This window comes from Pongo abelii, chromosome 15 (assembly GCF_028885655.2).
Source record: "Pongo abelii isolate AG06213 chromosome 15, NHGRI_mPonAbe1-v2.0_pri, whole genome shotgun sequence".
NCBI classification, from domain to species: Eukaryota; Metazoa; Chordata; class Mammalia; order Primates; family Hominidae; genus Pongo; species Pongo abelii.
This window is the reverse complement of record NC_072000.2, coordinates 94,155,212-94,174,245: the sequence shown is the minus strand read 5'-3', so window position 1 is coordinate 94,174,245 and position 19,034 is coordinate 94,155,212. Positions and strand designations below refer to the sequence as shown.

General features: G+C 42.4%; 1 protein-coding gene across 6 annotated transcripts in view; it reads left to right on the top strand.

The window, feature by feature from the left end:
• EFCAB11 (EF-hand calcium binding domain 11) overlaps positions 1-17,395 on the top strand; it is a 165,753-nt gene extending 148,358 nt beyond the window's left edge. For 2 of the 6 annotated variants that reach the window (XR_008513159.2, XM_024232079.3), the window contains exon 7: positions 9,428-9,624. Coding sequence is in view for 4 of the 6 variants with exons in the window: in XM_054530387.2 (XP_054386362.2) it covers positions 7,252-7,471 (220 nt within the window). In the remaining 2 variants the exon portion in view is untranslated. Of the gene's footprint in view, positions 1-7,251; positions 7,584-9,427; positions 11,966-16,901 lie in introns of those variants that run through there. The other 4 variants (XM_009249385.4, XM_009249386.4, XM_054530395.2 and 1 more) reach the window with 3 other exon arrangements.
• The last annotated feature ends 1,639 nt before the right edge of the window (positions 17,396-19,034 follow it).

Genomic DNA, 19,034 nt, shown 5'->3' with positions numbered 1-19,034 from the left:
AAGCAAGTTACTTCTTTAGAATGCAGAGCTGAGGAGAATAATCCAGAATCTTGAGCTCGCATCCAAAGAGAAATCTAAATTATTTATGGTTTCTTTAAAATGGAATAATCATTTCAAAAATACTATGTTTATTGAGTATCTGCTGTCTTGTCCATCAGGTTCCAAATACTGCAAGGTTTGGAAAAGATTTCAGACAGAATCCTTTGTATGTCAGGATGCTTTCATTTCCAAGTAGCAGAAAATCCATTTCAGACTGCCTTAAACAACACAGGGAATTTATTGGGTCAGTGACTAAGAGTCTTGACATAGGGGAGGCTTCAGGCATGGTTTGTTTAGGCTCCAGCTCACTGTGCTGTTCTCTGACTCTTTCCCTCATTGTATATAGCTCTAGTCTCAAGCTGGTAATTAACACTTAAAAGCCTGTGCACAAATTATCGAATCAGTGTACCATTGGAGCGTAGAACTGTTGTGGAAATTGCACCCTTATGGTAGGAAAAGGCTGTTGGAATAGCAAGCCTCACCTCTGCATCTCAGATGTCCACATTGAAAGAGCTTCTCAACTTGCAAACAAAATTCCTGGACTTCATTATGTTTGTACCAATTCTTTACCAATCAGTAGTGGCCAGGGAGGAATGACATGTGTTAACTGGCTTAAGCCAATCAATCCTCGAGCCAGTCACTGTGGTAAGGAGAGTGGGATTACAGCCATTGGTTAAGGCCAGTGAGATCCCACTTCTAGAGCTTGGGGTGGGGGTCTGTTCCCCCACAGTCACACAGCTGCCACATGGCACAGAGCAGGTAAGATGGAAGTTGGGGAAGAAACGAACAATGTCCATGGAATTGTTAGGCTAGTAGGCTGAGCCGAGTGCTAATGAGGCTGCCGTTTTGCCTGGCTTATGTAGTTCTTTATTCCTGGCCTGATCTGGACATTCTCTTACCCTTCACAGTTCATCCTAAACAGCCAGGTCCACCACTTGCTTATGGTCAGATCATAACTATACCTCTGCATCCAAAAGGACCCTGTAAGAATCTTATATTCAGGAATCCCTTGTCCTCACTCTGAAGGAGCACTTAAAGTCCAATAATACTATTTACTATTAATGGACTAAATATTATTAATAAGACATGTATATTAGTAAAAAGAAGACTGCTGCAGTGTTTTTTTCTGGTTAACTCTGGCATTTTAATTGCTTGGAACTTCAAACTTCAGAGCTCTTCTTAAAGGCAATATTTAATTTCCTCCAAAAAAAAAGCATTTTGCAAATAGAGGAATAGTCTGATCTCTTTCAAGTAGTGAGATCTCTTTTACTTGAATGAGAATCTGATATGACGTGCTATTGCTGATGGCAATGTAAATGCTCTGTGTGAAGTTTCATCCCTCAAAATAAACTTTCCATTGTGTTTTAACCTGGGTTCTTCTTGAAAGCAGAGCCTGATGAGGGCTTGTGTACAGGTGGTTGTGAAACAGAGAATGAGGGAGTGCAAGTGTCTGTCACCAAGCTCATTACTACTATGAGCGATTGGAGCTTGATCCCACCGGAACCTCTGATGAGCCAAGAGAATGACCTCAGAGTTGTCTACGTAAAGCACCAAAGCAGACAGCCATTATCCCCCGGGCCTCATGCCTCATTGGTCCAGGGGTGCTTGACTAATGCTCTGTGCATTGGTGAAGGGGTGCCACCTGCTCTGTTCTACCCACATGTGGCCATCTGGGATGCAGAGGTGAGGCTTGGTATTGCCACAGCCTTTTCCTGCCATAAGGGTGCAGTCTCCACAACAGTCCTGTGCTCCTTTGGTACATTGATTCAATAATTCGTGCACAGGCTTTTAAGTGTTAATTACCAGCCTGAGACTGGAGCCATGCACAGTGAAGGAAAGAGAGAACAGCAGAGTGAGCTGGAGTGTAAACTGGTCAAGAGGTTCTACCTGCTCTGTGCCTGAAGAAGGCCTTAACACTCTTTTTCATGCTTCCACATTTGGGAGGTAGGGGGTGCCACCCCAGGTGTCAGAGCAGTCCCAAACAGCAAAAGATACTGTTACTGGCTCGGGCGAGGCTTTCCCAGCAATGGCTGGAGTCAAAGAAGGTTGCATACCATGGGACGGACACAAAGGAACCCCAGTACACACCGAAGAGAATGCAGCGCATCTGCCAAAGTCATGTTGGAGCCTAGAAAAGACCAGAAATCATCTGCATATCTCTTTAGTCTTTCCTGTGTATCCGAATGGCTTTTCTTAACACATGTCTTTAGAAAGGTAAAATTAATAAACACATTACCAGCTGAATTGCTGTAGAGCCCTGCAGGACTCTCATCAACAAAGAGGCAAGCACGCCAGTGGGAAGAAGCAGCGGGCTCCCCAGAAGAGAAGGCTGCTTGCGGGAGAGGCTGTCATCATTACATCTTCAATTGGCGGGTCCTCTCATCCCCAGCAGGGGCTCCTTGCTTGGAGGGTAATTTTTACTTTCACTGTTCAGTCAGTATGACAGCTTTGTCCCTAATGTAATGGCAGTTTTGACTTTGGTTTAAATTATTCCATAAAGAATCAAAGAGAAAAAGCTGCTCTCTCCCTTTTCCCCCACCCCAAAAATTCCACTAAGAAAACTTTTCTCACTTAAATCTTGGCCTCCACATTAAATTTCTCATTCACATTTCAGGTGCATCAAATATGGCATCAACTTTCAAAATCTCATGGGATTATCACAGTGACTCAAAATAATTACTATCTGTCAGTGTGTTTGTTGGGAACACAGATATGTCTGGCACAGGCCCTGTTAACCACCAGCAAGAGTTTGCCTCTCCAGTGGGGTCCTCTCTGGGCTCATTTCAAAACCTTAGAGTGTTGGGACAGTCATCTGCATGATTTGAGAAACAAGTGCCTCAGCTGACCCTGAAATCATTTTTTTTTTAAGAAAAAGTCTTTAAAGCAATTATATTAGCAAGTATAGATTTAGCTGGAATGTTCGAAAGGATTGCCTTAAACTGTGATTCCTCTGGCTCAATGGTTCTCAACTGGGGTGATTGTGTCCCCCAAGGGACACTTGGCAATTTCTGGAGACATTTTTGGCTGTCACAATTGGGCATGAGGGGTGGGAGAGGGTTCTACCAACATTTAGCAGGTGGAGGCCAGAGATGCTGCTAAACGTCCTGCAATGCCCAGGACAGCCCCCTCTCTGCTATATCAGAGCATTGTCTGGTCCAAAATATCGATTGTGCTGACGTTGAGAAGCCCAGCACTAGCTGTTGTGGATTTATACAATTTGAAATAAGGCCAATTGTTTGGAAAATTCAGACTAAATTGAAAGAAAATATTCTTTCAGTTGAAAAAGATATAAGTAATATTAAGGAATATCTTAAGACAGAATTACCCAAAACCCTACCATCTTCATAAGACAAGTTTCTGTGTAACATATAGCCTTCAGCTTCTGCCCAAAAGAATATAAATGTTTATAAAATTGCAGTTATGGGGCCGACCGCAGTGGCTCACGCCTATAATCCCAGCACTATGGGAGGCCAAGGCGGGCGGATCATTTGAGGTCAGGAGTTTGAGACCAGCCTGGTCAACATGGTGAAACCCCATCTCTACTAAAACTACAAAAAATTAGCCGGACGTGGTGGCGCATGCCTGTAATCCCAGCTACTCAGGAGGCTGAGGCAGGAGAATCACTTGAACCTGGGAGGCAGAGGTTGCAGTGAGCTGAGATTGTACCATTGCACTCCAACCTGAGTGACAGAGCAAGACTCTGTCTCTAGATTAATTAATTAATTAAAATTAAAATGAAAATGAAAAATGAAAACATTGCAATGATGATGCGAATACCATTCTGCATTCTTGCTCCCACTTAAAAATATCACTTTCATAGTCTTTATGTCATTTTGATAGAAAAGATTCCATCGTTTCAATGTAATCAAATTTAAACCATTTCCTTTTTCTTTCTTTCATTTTTTTTTTTTTTTTAAGTAACTTGGGTAAAAGCAAGTACTCTAGTCTGAAGCCTGGCTTTGGAGACTTAGACATGGGGTACTCCTGAATAATTTTACAAGAAAAATGATTTTCCAAGAAATAACTACTTTCAGAACATTCTAAGAAATTGTTATGATGTCAACATTTTCATACAAGAAACATTTACTCCTTGTGAGAGACATTGACTATTTTCTTTTTTTTTTTTTTCTTTTTTTTTTTTTTTTGAGACAGAGTCTCGCACTGTCGCCTGGGCTGGAGTGCAGTGGTGCGATCTCGGCTACCTGCAACCTCTGCCTCCTGGATTCAAGCAATTCTTCTGCCTCAGCCTCCTGAGTAGCTGGGATTACAGGCGCCCACCACCATGCCTAACTAATTTTTTGTATTTTTAGTAGAAACGGGGTTTCACTATGTTGATCAGGCTGGTCTCAAACTCCTGACCTCATGATCTGCTCGCCTCCGTCTCCCAAAGTGCTGGGATTACAGGCTCGAGCCACCGTACCCAGCCAACTATTGACATTTTTTAAATTTAAAAAACCCTAGGTTTTCCTTCAGAATGTATTAGAGCAATACGTTCCCACCCTTTTATTAATAATTTTAAGAAAAGCGTCCCAGTGTAAAACCCTGGCTCCTTCAGGGTTGAGACCTCTTAGCTCTGGGTCAGGGAAGCATCCAGCCTGGGCTGTTGAAGCCCACACAGCGCCAAAAAAAGAGCAATTAGAATCTTGTGTAAAAAATCTGGATGTGAGAGAGAAAAATGCTAAAGTTCATGCTGATGAAAGTAATTATAACCACTATTTCTTTTTTTTTTTTTTTTTTTGAGACGGAGTCTTGCTCTGTCTCCCAGGCTGGAGTGCAGTGGCGCGATCTCAGCTCACTGCAACCTCCACCTCCTGGGTTCAACCAATTCTCCTGCCTCAGCCTCCCCAGTAGCTGGGATTATAGGCGTGCGTCACCATGCCCAGCTAATTTTTGTATTTTTAGTAGAGATGGGGTTTCACCATGTTGCCCAGGCTGGTCTTGAACTCCTGACCTCCAATGATCCACCTGCCATGGCCTCCCAAAGTGCTGGGATTAAAGGTGTGCACCACCGTGCCTGGCCTATAACCACTTTTTAATACAATGAATCAAAATATTTGTACTTTAACAAATTTAAAAACTGTTGGAATTCAACTGAATGGACTGAGTCTAGTTCTGCAAATTTGGAATGTATCCTGTGTCATCTGAGGTCTTCCTGTACTTCGAAGTCCATAGAGTATTGCCTGGAACCTCCATTCTACACCTGGGGGATTATGAAGCACTTCCCAAGATTCTTGCAAATTCCTAGCAGGCTTATGGCTCTGAGTTCTCATTTCTCTGAGAGAATTCAGAGGATAGATCATCCTGCCATTCCCTGCTTGCTTTTCCTGCTCTCTGCTGCACCTTCAGACAGAGCTCATCTCCTGACTCAATCTTCAGCCCCTGACTCAACACTGACACCCCAAAGTCACCATCCCCCACAGTGTGTGTGTGCCTGGCACGCCCCTTGGTGAAGATAGGGGAGAGGTTAGAACAGGTAATACAAACAATTTGGAAGTACATAGGAAATGTAACAGTTAATTGAAGGACTTTTGATCATGGCATCATTGGGGAATTTCATGACTGTTCTTATATGGCATCTCCCTGTGCCTGTACCCTCTCTTGTCTTGGCTTGTCATCTCCTTCCTCCCAGATGGCCCTAAATTGTTCATACCAAGTAATACAGAGCAGTTCTGCTCTTTTTTTTTTTTTTCTTTTTTGAGATGGGATCTGGCTCTGTCACCCAGGCTGGAGTGTGAACTCAGCTCACTGCAGCCTCCGTCTTCCAGGCTCAAGCGATTCTCCTGCCTCAGCCTCCCAAGTAGCTGGGATTACAGGCACATGCCACCACGCCTGTCTGATTTTTGCCTTTTTAATAGAGATGGGGTTTCACCATGTTGGCCGGGCTGGTCTCGAACTCCTGACCTCAAGTGATCCACCCACCTCAGCTTCCCAAAGTGCTGGGATTACAGGTGTGAGCCACCGCACCCAGCCAGTTCTGCTCTCTTGAGTCTCTACTCCCAAAATCAATTCCAGGTCTCCCTTTTGCATCTCAAAAACAAACACACCAAAAAAGCCTTTAATTTCATTGGGCCTACATTTCTAGAAGCAGTTGTTGTTAATTCTCCTCTTTTACATCTGCATAAACTTTAATTCCTTTGAAAAGCCATTTCTGAGATAGTCTGTATATGTGTCTATACCTATATCCCTGTGTCTGGTAAAAGGGGAGCTGCTTAACTGGATTGAAGTGCGTGGTCTTTGACTATGGGTTAGACCATGTGTACCCAGTGTTCTAAGTTGGTTCACAATTTCCTGCTTCTTAACTCTAAATGATTCAGCCTGACATTCAGGGGGTTCCCTCACTCCACTGCCCCATGTTTTGAGCCTCATTTTCCAAAGCTTGTCTCTCATGTGGTCTTGTCTCTACCTAGTCTATGTTTTGCAAAATGTGGTTGAGCATGGAAGCCGTAATCGACTTACTTATGTGTCCCTGGATGATGGGTCTAAGGTGTTTCTCAGGCGTGCGTTTGTTTGTTTGTTTGTTTGTTTGTTTATGAGATTGAGTTTTGCTCTTTTCACCCAGGCTGGAGTGCAGTGGCACGATCTTGGCTCACTGCAACCTCTGCCTCCTGGGTTCAAGCAATTCTCCTGCCTCAGCCTCCCAAGTAGCTGGGATTACAGGCGCCCGCCACCACGCCTGGCTAATTATTGTATTTTTAGTAGAGATTGGGTTTCACCATGTTGGCCAGGCTGGTCTCGAACTCCTGACCTCAGGTGATCCACCCGCCTGGGCCTCCCAAAGTGCTGGGATTACAGGCATGAGCCACCACGCCCGGCCACTAGTGTTTTTAGACTCGGTAAAGACAATGAGGTGACAGTTTCTTTCTTTAATTCCCTAGTACCTCCCGGGAGGTAATAGATTTTCTATAATATTATCAGCTGTTTCCTCAGATTCATTTATTCCACAAATTCATTCATTCAACATTCATCCTCTACTGTGGGACAAGAAGTGGGGCCACAGCAGCAAACAAGACAAAGGTCTTACCCTCCTAAAGTTTCTTTCGAGTCAGGGTTGGGGGGTTGGGGGAGCTGAATTTTTTAGTGCTGAGGGTTTGTTGATGACACCAAAACAACGCATTCTAGTTTCAAAACTAGAGCAAACTCACGTTAGGGTTGAATGCTGTAACAGAAACAAGAGGGCTTTTTAACCTGATGACATTTCCTTCCTCTCCTCAGCCAGTCACTAATTCTACCCGCCGCACATCTTCTCTGTCACAGTGATTTGAGTGTGGGTGCTGAGACCTTCCTTCTTCAGAACAATTCTGTCTGCAATGAAAAACAGTATTTGTTAGCTTTTAAAATGATAGCTCTGAACTTGAATTTCCTCTGCACTCTCCGTGAGATGACCAGGCCTGCTTGTATATATGTGATGAGGACGAAAAGTCAAAAGACATAAAGTATTTCAGCATGTCTCATTTGAAATATAAATTTAAAATGATGATGCCCTGCCATTCATTATGTGAATAAAATGCCACCCCACATGTTATGAATAAACTTTCCAGTTTTAACAGTGCTTGGTTATACTGTACTCATTTTATGATGGAAAGCTCTAGCAAAAGCAGCAAGAAAAATTAGGAGTTAATACAATAACAGGCGGGGCACAATGGCTCATGCCTATAATCCCAGCACTTTGGGAGGACGAGGCAGGGGGATGGCTGGAGCTCAGGAGTTCGAGACCAGCCTGGCTAACATAGTGAAACCCCATCTTTACCAAAAAAATACAAAAATTAGCCAAGCGTGGTGTTGTGTGCCTGTAGTCTTAGCTACTCGGGAGGCTGAGGTGGGAAGATTGCTTGAGCCGGAGAGGCGGAGGTCGCAGTGAGCCAAGATCACACCGCTGCACTCCAGCCTGGGTGACAGAGTGAGACTCTATCTCAACCAAAAGTTAATACAATAACAATAAGGTTGTTTACTGAGAAAGTCAGGCAAAGGGATTTGCTTCTCTACAAGCATTCGGCATCTCAATAAGTGAATAAGCACACTCGCACACACACAAAATATTATCAGAAGCAGTTTATTCTAAACATTATTTTTCTAGGTTACTCGCTTAACTCACCCTCTGAGATTTATAGTTCAACCATACCAGTTCAGAGTGGAAAGAAAAAAGGCCGTTTATCTAATCCAATTCCTTGGGAAAAAATACTTAGGCAATATTAAGAATCCTCAATTATCTAATTTAATAAAAGGGATGATTTATATTCTGTAGTTAGTAATGTGATACTGATTATTTCTAATCCCTTAGAAGAGATCTGACACTATGCTTTTGGTCCTGTGTAGCATGAAATCATCATGTATATTTTACCAAAAGAAGTAACAAGAATAATGGCCTCTGCAGTCTGCAGTCATTTTATATGAACACACTGCAACATGGTTTTGCCCTGGGGCAGAGAAGTAGGGATTTTTCTCTACTTCAAAAGAATGAAAAATTATCATCACTCTATCCAGAACCATTATAGACTTCAGAGACTTTGGCATGAAATATTCAGAAAGTTTATTTTAGAATTCAATATTTTAAAAGCCTGCTTTAAAACTATTACAGTGATTAGTGGCTCTCTTGCTTGGGCCAATCTTTGCTTTGAAAAGTCCTATGTCATGGTTGATACAAATTTGATGTTTGAACAAAATATAATTGGCATCAACTGCAGAAGCTACTTGTAAGGCATTGTTTTAGAATGCCCCCGAAGAGGAGTTGGGACCATTACTCATCAGTTATGTTTTCAAACACACTTTTTCTTTTCTTAATTGAGATGGAGTCTTGCTCTGTCACCCAGGCTGGAGTGCAGTGGCGTGATCTCAGCTCACTGCAACCTCCGCCTCCTGGGTTCAAGCAATTCTCCTGCCTCAGCCTCCCAAGTAGCTGGGATTACAGGGGCCCACCACCATGCCTAGCTAATTTTTTGTATTTTTAGTAGAGACGAGGTTTCACCATTTTGGCCAGGCTGGTCTGGAACTCCTGACCTCAGGTGATCCACCCACCTTGGCCTCCCAAAGTGCTGGGATTACAGGTGTGAGCCACTGCATCTGGCCTGCATATGTTTTTGACATATCACAGAAAGACATGTGTAAGATAATTAGAAAGAGCCATTTCTTTTTTTCTTATATAATCTGTGTATTTGGCTTCATCTCTTTCAATATGTGGAATATATTATTTCTGTAAGTTTTAATAAATACCCTTTCTTTCCTGCAAACCTTTATTATCAATGAAAAAACAGGCATCAATCTCAGCCTTCAAGTAGATAAAATAGGTTCCTCTCTCACACAGACATGCAAATAAATAAAGATTCTAATGTGCTCTCGGTGCATAGGTGTTAACGAGAATAATGTGTAAATGACTTTTTGTTTCATTTTCCAGGGAAGTAGATCGAGACTCAGATGGTCATGTCAGCTTTAGAGACTTTGAATATGCTCTGAACTATGGACAGAAGGAAGCCTAACTATTGTGAACTACTTTTGGTAACTCTGGGGAGATCAATAGATTGTAATGTCAGCAGACTCTACTCCACTAATGATGTCATGCTACAGACTTGTGATTAAACATTTAAAAAATTTTTAATTTTTGTGGGTACATAGTAGGTGCATATGTATATATACACACACACATATATGGGTTACGGGAGATATTTTGGCACAGGCATGCAATAAGTAATTGACTAAATTTTTAATCATAATTTTTGGATGCTGATGATGGACTTGCATCTCAGAATCCTAGAGGTAGTTGCTGCCGGTGGTCTCCTTCTGTGTGGCCAGCAGCCCTGAGTCAGGCCGCCATTGCTAGAGCTGGGGCTAGGGATGGCACTGGTGGTCCCCTTCCTCCTCACTCTTCTTGCCCCCTGCCCTCTCCACACTGCAGGCCACGGTGCTCCACTCACTCATTTCATTATCTTCACCATCCCACCCTGAATCTCATCATCTCCTAATATCTGCAGAGGGGCAGCCTTTTCCTGCCAATGGTGCCAGTTTCCTTCATTTGCTCAACATTGGTTGAACAAATAATAGCACCTACACATACAGAATACTTACTATGTTCCAAGCAATGAGCCAGGCCTTGGGAAGCATAGGCTTAAGACTTCTCTAAGATAGGCTCGTGCCTACAATCCCAGCACTTTGGGAGGCCAAAGCAGGAGAATCACTTGAGCCTAGGAATTGGAGACCAGCCTGGGCAACATACCGAGACCCCATCCCTACCAAAAAATTAATAATAAAAAATTATCTGGATTTAGTGATGTGTACCTGTAGTCCCAGCTACTTGGGAGGCTGAGGTGGAAGGATCATTTGAGCCCAGGGGTTTGAAGCTTCAGTGAGCCATGATTACACTGTTGCACTCCAGCCTGGATGACAGAGCAAGACCCTGTCTCTAAAAAAACACTTTCAATTAAAAAATATATATAAAGACTTCTCTAAGACAATGTCCCTGAGTCCAAATCATCACTGTAAAGTGGTCCTAGGGCACTGTCTGTGCGAGACAAAGAAACCAGCTTGGGCTAACACGAGCAAGCCCTCTCGGGCTGTATACAGAGGAGGAACAGAGTGGTAAGGGTACTGGAGGCAAGAGACATGTTTGCAGAACCCTTTAGGATGGCTTAGGCTTGGGAGTCTCACTGCAGAGAAGCAAGCCTTGAGCTGCTCAGCTGCCCTCTGCTGCACACCCCCTGGTTCCTAGCAGTCATGTCCTGCACCCAGAGCCTTAGCCATGTGTGTTCACGTTCCCCGTGCCTTGCCTGTCCTGCTGGGCTCCAATAACTGCTATCCTGGAGCAAGAACAGCAATGCTGGACACTCAGCATTTAGTGAAGGTAATTCCAAAATACTGGTATCAGTACTCTTATTTATAAGTGTACGGAATGCATAACATGAACATTAGTCAAAGAACTTTTAATATAATTCACTTTTTAAGTGTTAACATTTAAAGGTCAAGTAAAATTGTAAATTTGTAATATAGAAACATTAAGCATCATTATCATACAAATTATTAGCAGATAACCTTAATAAAAATAAATGTTTGTGGGTTTTTTTTGAGACAGAGTCTCACTTTGTCACCTAAGCTGGAGTACAGTGCGCGATCTCGGCTAACCGCAACCTCCGCCTCCCAGGATCAAGTGATTCTCCTGCCTTAGCCTCCTGAGTATCTGGGTTTACAGGTGTGCGCCACCACATCTGACTAATTTTTGCATTTTTAGTAGAGAAGGGGTTTCACCATGTTGGCCAGGCTGGTATTGAACTCCTGACCTCAAGTGATCCGTCTGCCTCGGCCTCCCAAAGTGCTGGGATTACAGGCGAGAGCCACCATGCCTGGCCAATAAAAATAAAGTTTTAAACTGTCAAATAAGAGGAGCCTAAGAAGATGTGACAACTAAATGTCATTTGGTATCCTGGATGAGATCATGGAATAAAAAACAGACATTGGCCGGGCGCGGTGGCTCACGCCTGTAATCCCAGCATTTTGGGAGGCTGAGGTGGGCAGATTACGAGGTCGGGAGATGGAGACCATCCTGGCTAACACGGTAAAACCCCGTCTCTACTAAAAATACAAAAAAAAAAAATTTAGCTGGGTGTGGTGGCGGGCTCCGTCTCAAAAAAAAAAAAAAATAGACATTAAGTAGAAACAAATCAAGTATGGACTTTAGCTAATAATAATACTGTATCACTATTGGTTCATTAATTGTGACAAATGTATCCTACTCATAAATAATGGTAATAGTAGGGGAAACTGGGTGAGGTATATGGGAACCCTCTACTATTTTCACAATTTTTCTATAAATCTAAAATTATTCTAAAATTAAAAGTTCATTTAAAAAATAAAGTCTTATTCAAAACCTGTTAAGCTAAACTTTATCTAAAATGAAGAAAACATTGAAAATCAAGTAAAAATAAAATCTTATTTCAAAAACAAAGTGGATCAATGGTATCATTGAGTAGCTTTTGTGTTTATGTACGAATTGTTCCAGTTGATGAAAAGTTGATGAATTGTTCCTTTCTGATTTTGGGTAGAGTTTTGTTCAGCAAGTATTTTCATCATAAGTTGAATAATTGAGTCGTTGATCCTGATCTCAGAACATAAATGATGCATACTTCAGATTTTTTAAAATATCAAAATTGGAGTAATACATGAACAAAGTGGCATTATTCAGAATTTCCAGAAAGCCATAACCTCCTATTGCAGTCACTGTTCGGACCTCATTTCTCCCGGGAAACATGACAGGGGAAAGGGAGGGGTCATTTCCTACAGCTGATGCTGCAGGCAAGAGGCCAAGTTGGGGATAGCTGTTGGGCAACTCCCTTGACCCTGGACTAGTCAAGGCTCTTTTTTGTCTCAATGACGGAAAACCACCCAAACTAGCTTAGACTGCCAGAGAATGTACTGGAAAACACTGGGCTATCTGATAGAACTAACATAGAGATGGCAGTGGTGCAGTGGGTTTCCAGGATAACCAGAACCAACCATACCAGCACTTTCAGATTCTGCCTCTCTCCCCTAGTCACAGACAGCCTCACAGTATCCTGAAAAGGAATTGGCTCATGATTCATCCAGTTTCAAGTCTAGAGACCCCACATAGAGGCTCTGGCCCCTTGGAGCAATCAACTCTGGTTCACCCAGGGGGTATGGACATGGCCACTGGGGACTGGCCCAGGTATACCCAGGGCTGGTCGCAGACAGGGGAAGTTTTTAAGATCTGAGCAGACATCCCATTTTCTTTCTTAGAAGAAAACCGTATGTCTGTCTAGCTGTAAAGTGTAGTCTAGGAGGGAGAGTGCTCCTCGGATTTGCTACTCAGGAAGATCCAGGCTCTCAGGGCAAATACAGAAAGAGAGAATGAGAAGCCACTCATGTCACCTTCCCCTTCTTTTCACTTGCCCTGGGCCCAATCCAAATCCTCATCCTGTAAGCTTTTTCTCGAGCTTCTCACTTCCAGGTCCTAGTCGCTGTCTTTGTCCCCAGTCCACATGCTACTGTCTGTGCAGAATGACTTTGTTGATCTGATTTCAGTTGAGTGGCTCAAGGGTGGACATCTATTGACCAACTCAATCTCTTCCCTTGGGAAACACCAAGAGTGGGCATGAGTGAGAGACAGCAGTGCCCCTCTGAGGGGCTGAGTAAGTGGGTCTGACTCAGGAGTGAGTGGCACACATGTTTTCTACCACATGGCCTGGAAACCCAAGGCAGCTAGTTGGCACTGAGAGCGGAGAAAAAAGAAAAAGACACCGAGAGGGGAACAAGAAAGGAGACAAGAAGCCCCATGGTGCTTGGCTTCTGGTTAAAGCTTATGTCCAAGGCCCAGTCATAACCCTCTGGGTCCTGTGAGGTAACCCTGCATCCTCCCAATAAATCTTTCTGCTCAAGCCAGCTGGAGTTGCTTTCTGTTATTTGAAACCAAGAGAACCATAACTGTTGTAAGCATCGAGCCAAGGACAGAGTCTTGGGCAACGTTAACATTTACTAGGACAGCAGAGAAAAGTCTAACGAGACTGAGAAGAAGCAGTTAAAGGTGGAAGCAGAAGCTGTTGCCCCCTTCTCTCTACGATTCCCTTGCCCTGACTTGCCCTCTCCCTGTAACCCAGCTCCATCTTCCCCATGGCAGCAGCTCTCAAAGGGGTCACCAGTGAGCTGCTAATGAATGGCCAAACGTACCAGCCCTTCTCTAACCTCATCACACTTGTCCTTTCTCCTGGGTCTGCCCTGACAGCTGCACCTTTGAAATCCTTCCCTTTCAGTTTCCATGACATGGGTCTCTCCTGGTATTTCTGTGCCCATTTTTTCCCCTCTGTCTTTTCCTGCTTCCTCTCCTACAGCCATCCTGTAAGTATTAGCATTTTCCAAGGCCCTGTATTTGGCCAATCTTCTTGATCCACACATTCTCCAAGGATTATTTCATCACCACCAAGATTTCAGCTATTATCTTTATGGGTATGACTCTACAAACAAATCTTTATCTTGACCTCGGCTCAACTCCAGACCTGTGTTTTCATTTGCCTATCGGACTGCCATGCAAACTCATTGAATTGAAATCAGACTCATTGTTCCTCTCATTTTCAAAACGATTTTCCCATTCTGTGTTTCTTTTTCCTAGCTGCTGCCCCACCCCCCGCCCAGAGCTGTCATCCAAGCCAGCTGCCGCAGAGTTCTTTTCGAGTCTCCCCCATCTTCCTTAGCTCCGTCATCCAGACACTTGCTGAATCCTTTTGAGCCTGGCTCTGTAAACTCTCACAGCATTGTCTTCCATCCCCTCCTGATCATTCTGCCTTTGTCCTTATTCCCCCTTCCATCTTTCCACCTAGTCATTTGTTCTTCTACTCATTGATATAAAGATGAGTAAAAGATGTGCAAGTAAGAAGCAAACCCTGCTGTCAACAAATTTTAATCTAACACGTCCGTTATCTTCCCAAAGCACAGACAAAATTACTTTGTCTCTGCTCAAAAGCTTTCGGTGGCCATCTTTTCTATTGGATAATGTTGAACCCTGTAATATGCCATTCAAAGCCCTCCATAATCGGGTATCAATTTATATTTTCAGTCCCATTGTTCACAACTACCTCTGCCATACCACCCCACAACCAGGTAAACTCAACACACACAGTCCCTTCTCCTAAATACACCAAAAACAAAACATCTTTGCCCAAAATAGAGAAGTAACAAATACTTTTGGAACTCATATCTGACAAGATAATAGAAAAATGCAACCATAAAATAATAAGACTCACTTTGAAAAACATCCGGGATCATCTTCATCATAATGAGTATTTTTCCCTTCACTTTGTCACCTTGGGAAGGGGGACTAATTATGCCAGGTATTTTGTATATTTGTTTTATTTTTTAAATTATTGAGATAGATATTAGTCATCCTCTTTTATAAATGAGGAAACAGTCCCGGAAAATCTAAGTAACTTGATTCAGGCTAAGTGATGGTGATGGGAGAAGAGTGTCAGGGTGGGGATTCAAACCTGTCAGCCTGACCGAAAACATATGCCTTTCCTACGATGCTGCATTATTACCTGCAGTGGGAAAATCATCTATGACATTGATTCATATTCTATGGTGACACTTCATTTTAAACCTAAAATGAATTTACCCAGATTCACTGGACAATCCAAGAGAAGCCTTTAGCACATAGTAGGTATTAAAAATTAATTTCCAAGCTGGGCTTGGTGGCTCACGCTTGTAATCCCAGCACTTTGGGAGGCCGAGGCGGGTGGATCACCGGAGGTCAGGAGTTCGAGACCAGCCTGGCCAACATGGTGAAATCTCATCTCTACTAAAAATATAAAAATTAGTCAGGCTTGTTGACGCATGCCTGTAATCCCAGCTACTCGGGAGGCTGAGGCAGGAGAATCACTTGAACCCGGGAGGCAGAGGTTGCAGTGAGCCAAGATTGTGCCACTGCACTCCAGCCTGGGCGACAGAGTGAGGCTCTGTCTCAAAAAAATATATATATATTTTCCATCTTCTGCATCACGAACTTAACCAAAATTACTTTGGGTTATTAAACCCACTTTCAAAAGACAAAGATTAAAATGTGCTGCAATCTCTAAAGGCAGTATTCAAAGAGGAGTTTCAGAAATGCTGCGAACAATTGAAGCATCTTGGAAATAGGTGTGCATTCCCACTGAGCAACGCTCACTTATGTATATAAATTCTAAACAGTGTATCTCACCAATCAGCCTACTTGGTATTCACACCTCACTTACAGAATTGTAATTTAGGATTAATAAAAATGAATTGTTGGCTACTTTCCTTCTTGTAGCTTATAACTTTTGAGAAATTTGTTTGGAACTGCAGAACTAGGCAGTTAAAAAATTCATATACACACACAAATTGAAATTCAATGGCATTAGGAATAGCAGCTCACAAAGTAACCTTTCTTATAAAACAGGCTTAAATTGGATTGGCCACAGGGATTGAAAAGTAGCTTAAAACAATTTAACATAATAAAATATAGAGTGTCTAATCGAAATGTTTCTTAGATTATTAAGTTGACGAAATACTCAGAAATGTGAATTAAAAAATTAATTCTAACTTCAGAGAAAATGCAGATTTATGTGAAAACGTAAACTGAAATCCAAATATACTCCCCATTTTATGCTTTACTGATCCTTGAAAAAAATTTTAACAGCAAAACAGTTAAGTTGGCTAAAGTATGTGACTTCAGAAAGAGCAATTCCAATAATATTGAATTTATAGAAAAAAATTTTGACCAAGGGGCTGGAAATATATTGTGTGTATTGTCATAGCAACAGTCATTTTAAGGTAGAAGTCAGGTTTGAACATCTTTTTAATTTTAAATAAGGAAGCCAAGTTTAATTTTAAATAACTTTTCTAAGGTCAAATGTGTCAGAGAGAGTTCTTGAGTCCATTTCCTTACCAAGCTTTCACTATTGCTACTTGTCTTGGACGGCCCATGGGATAGGATTTGTTCATTTCTTTCTTTTTTTCCTTCCTTGTTCCCTTTCTTCTTTCCTTCCTTACTTCCTAGAATTGCATATATTGGACCATCTAAGTTTCATTCAATCTGACCTGCTCCTTGGCTGACATTCAAACTTCTGTGAGCAGATTTTTCCCCCTTACTACAAATTGAAACCAAAATTCCAGAACACTTTATGTCTTTCATCAAACATAGAAATCTCTTGGCCATGATTTCTTCAAATACTCCATTTACCACAATCTTGAAGAGAATGGCCTTCTCAAACTCCAGTTGTACATATTTTATATCAATAATATTATCTGACACATCTATCATTCTCTGTTCTTCTCCACGACATCTTCATGCTCTTCCTCCCCTTCCTCCTTTCTCTCCCTGTTTCAGTTGGATAATTTCTACTCTCATTTGTTTCTAGGGGCAATGTAAAATGGTACAGCCGCTTTGGAAGACAGTTTGGCAGTTTCTTATGAAGCTAAACATAGTCTTACCACATAACCCCGCAATCAAGCTCCTAGGTATTTACCCAACTGGTTTGAAAATTCCATCCACACAACAACTTGCATATGAACGTTTATAGAAGCTTTCTACATCATCACCAAAAACTAGAAGTAACCAAGATATGTTCTTAAGAGGTGAATGGATCTTCTACAACATACCTGACCAATCCTCCTCAAAACTGGCCAGCCCATCAAAAACAAAGAAAGCCTAAGAAACTCCAAGAGGAACCTCTGGAGCCATGGTGACTAAACGTAATGCAATAGCCTAGATGGGATCCTAGAACAGGAAAAGGACATTATGGGAAACCCAGGAAATCTGAATAAAGTATGAACTTTAGTTAATAATGTACCAGCATTAGCTCATTAATTGCAGCAAATGTATCATACGCATGCAATGTTCATAATACGGAAAACTGAGTGCGTGATATATATTAATTTCTATACTATCTTAATTTTTCTGTAAACCTAAAACTGTTCTAAAGTAAAAAGTTTATTTTTAAAAAAATTCAGATCTGGCCGGGCGCAATGGCTCACGCCTGTAATCCTAGCACTTCAGGAGGCCGAGGCGGACGGATCACCTGAGGTCCGGAGTTCAAGACCAGCCTGACCAACATGGAGAAACCCCCGTCTCTACTAAAAATACAAAAAATTAGCCGGGTGTGGTGGTGCATGCCTGTAGTCCCAGCTACTCGGGAGGCTGAGGCAGGAGAATCGCTTGAACCCGGGAGGCGGAGGTTGCGGTGAGCCGAGATCATGCCACTGCACTCCAGCCTGGGCAACAAGAGTGAAACTCCGTCTGAAAAAAAAAAAAAAAAATCAGATCTTACTTTATGGTGGAACTTCTATACCTTTCCACTATTTAAATTTATAATAAAAGTTTAAGGTATCAATTAAAAATATGGAAAAAGGAGTACATAACTTTTCAGAATAATGTTATGGAATACTTAGCAAAAAACCTGTGTAGAGCACCACTTACGGCACTTTTTTTTTTTTTTTTTTTTTTTTTTTTGCCTGTGAGATGGAGTTTTGCTTCTCCTGCCCAGGCTGGAGCGCAGTGGCGCGATCTCGGCTCACCGCAACCTCTGCCTCCCGGGTTCAAGCGATTCTCCTGCCTCAGCCTCCTGAGTAGCTGGGATTACAGGCGTGCTCCACCGCGCCCAGCTAATTCTGTATTTTTAGCAGAGATGGGGTTTCATCATGTTGCCCAGGCTGGTCCTGAACTCCTGAGCTCAGGCGATCCGCCCTCCTCGGCCTCCCAAAGTGCTGGGATTCCAGGCGTGAGCCACGGCGCCCGGCCACTTACGGCACCTTTATAGGACCCTCTGACCGCAGCCTCAACGATGGCCTCCCTAATAGGGTCAGGCCTTTGCCGTAGGGAAGTGTGTTCACAGCCTCTTATATGACTCGGATTGGTTTCTGACAAAGAAGAGACCTCATATAGTTTAAAGTATGTTTGAATTGCATTTTGAAAACATTCAAAAAAAGAAAGTCTCCAGCTTTCTATTATACTGCTTTCAATATACGTTTCAAGGAAAGAAATCCCTTAGCTTTGGACCTATTGAAAAGAAAGGCCTTTCTACTTCTTTTGAACTTGGTAATTTCTCACAGTGCTGAGAAAACTGTAAGGTGCCATCCACCCATAAGGTGTAGTTCCTAGATTCACCCTGCAGCAGGTCTCGAAAAGGCTGCTAATGAGTGGCGCACACCCGCATACTGGGAGGAGCCCTCCCCCTGTTCTCTCTGCAGTCCTGGTGGCTTGGCCTCAGCTTGGCACTGAGTCATAGCCTCGGAAAACCAGCATGGTTATTGTGAGATTACTCAGGGACTAATTTGATTTTACAAAGTTCATGTTTTCTACATTAAAGTTGTAATGGTTAACAAGCCTAATTCTTCCTTTAAGCTTTTACTTTATAGACAGATCCTATTCTTCTATTTATAAATCTGGAAAATTGTATGAATCACTCTAAGGCGGCTTTCATAATTCTGTTACATTTCCGTACATTTTACCTGCACGTATAAAATATATATTCAGTTATCTTTCTGAATTTGTC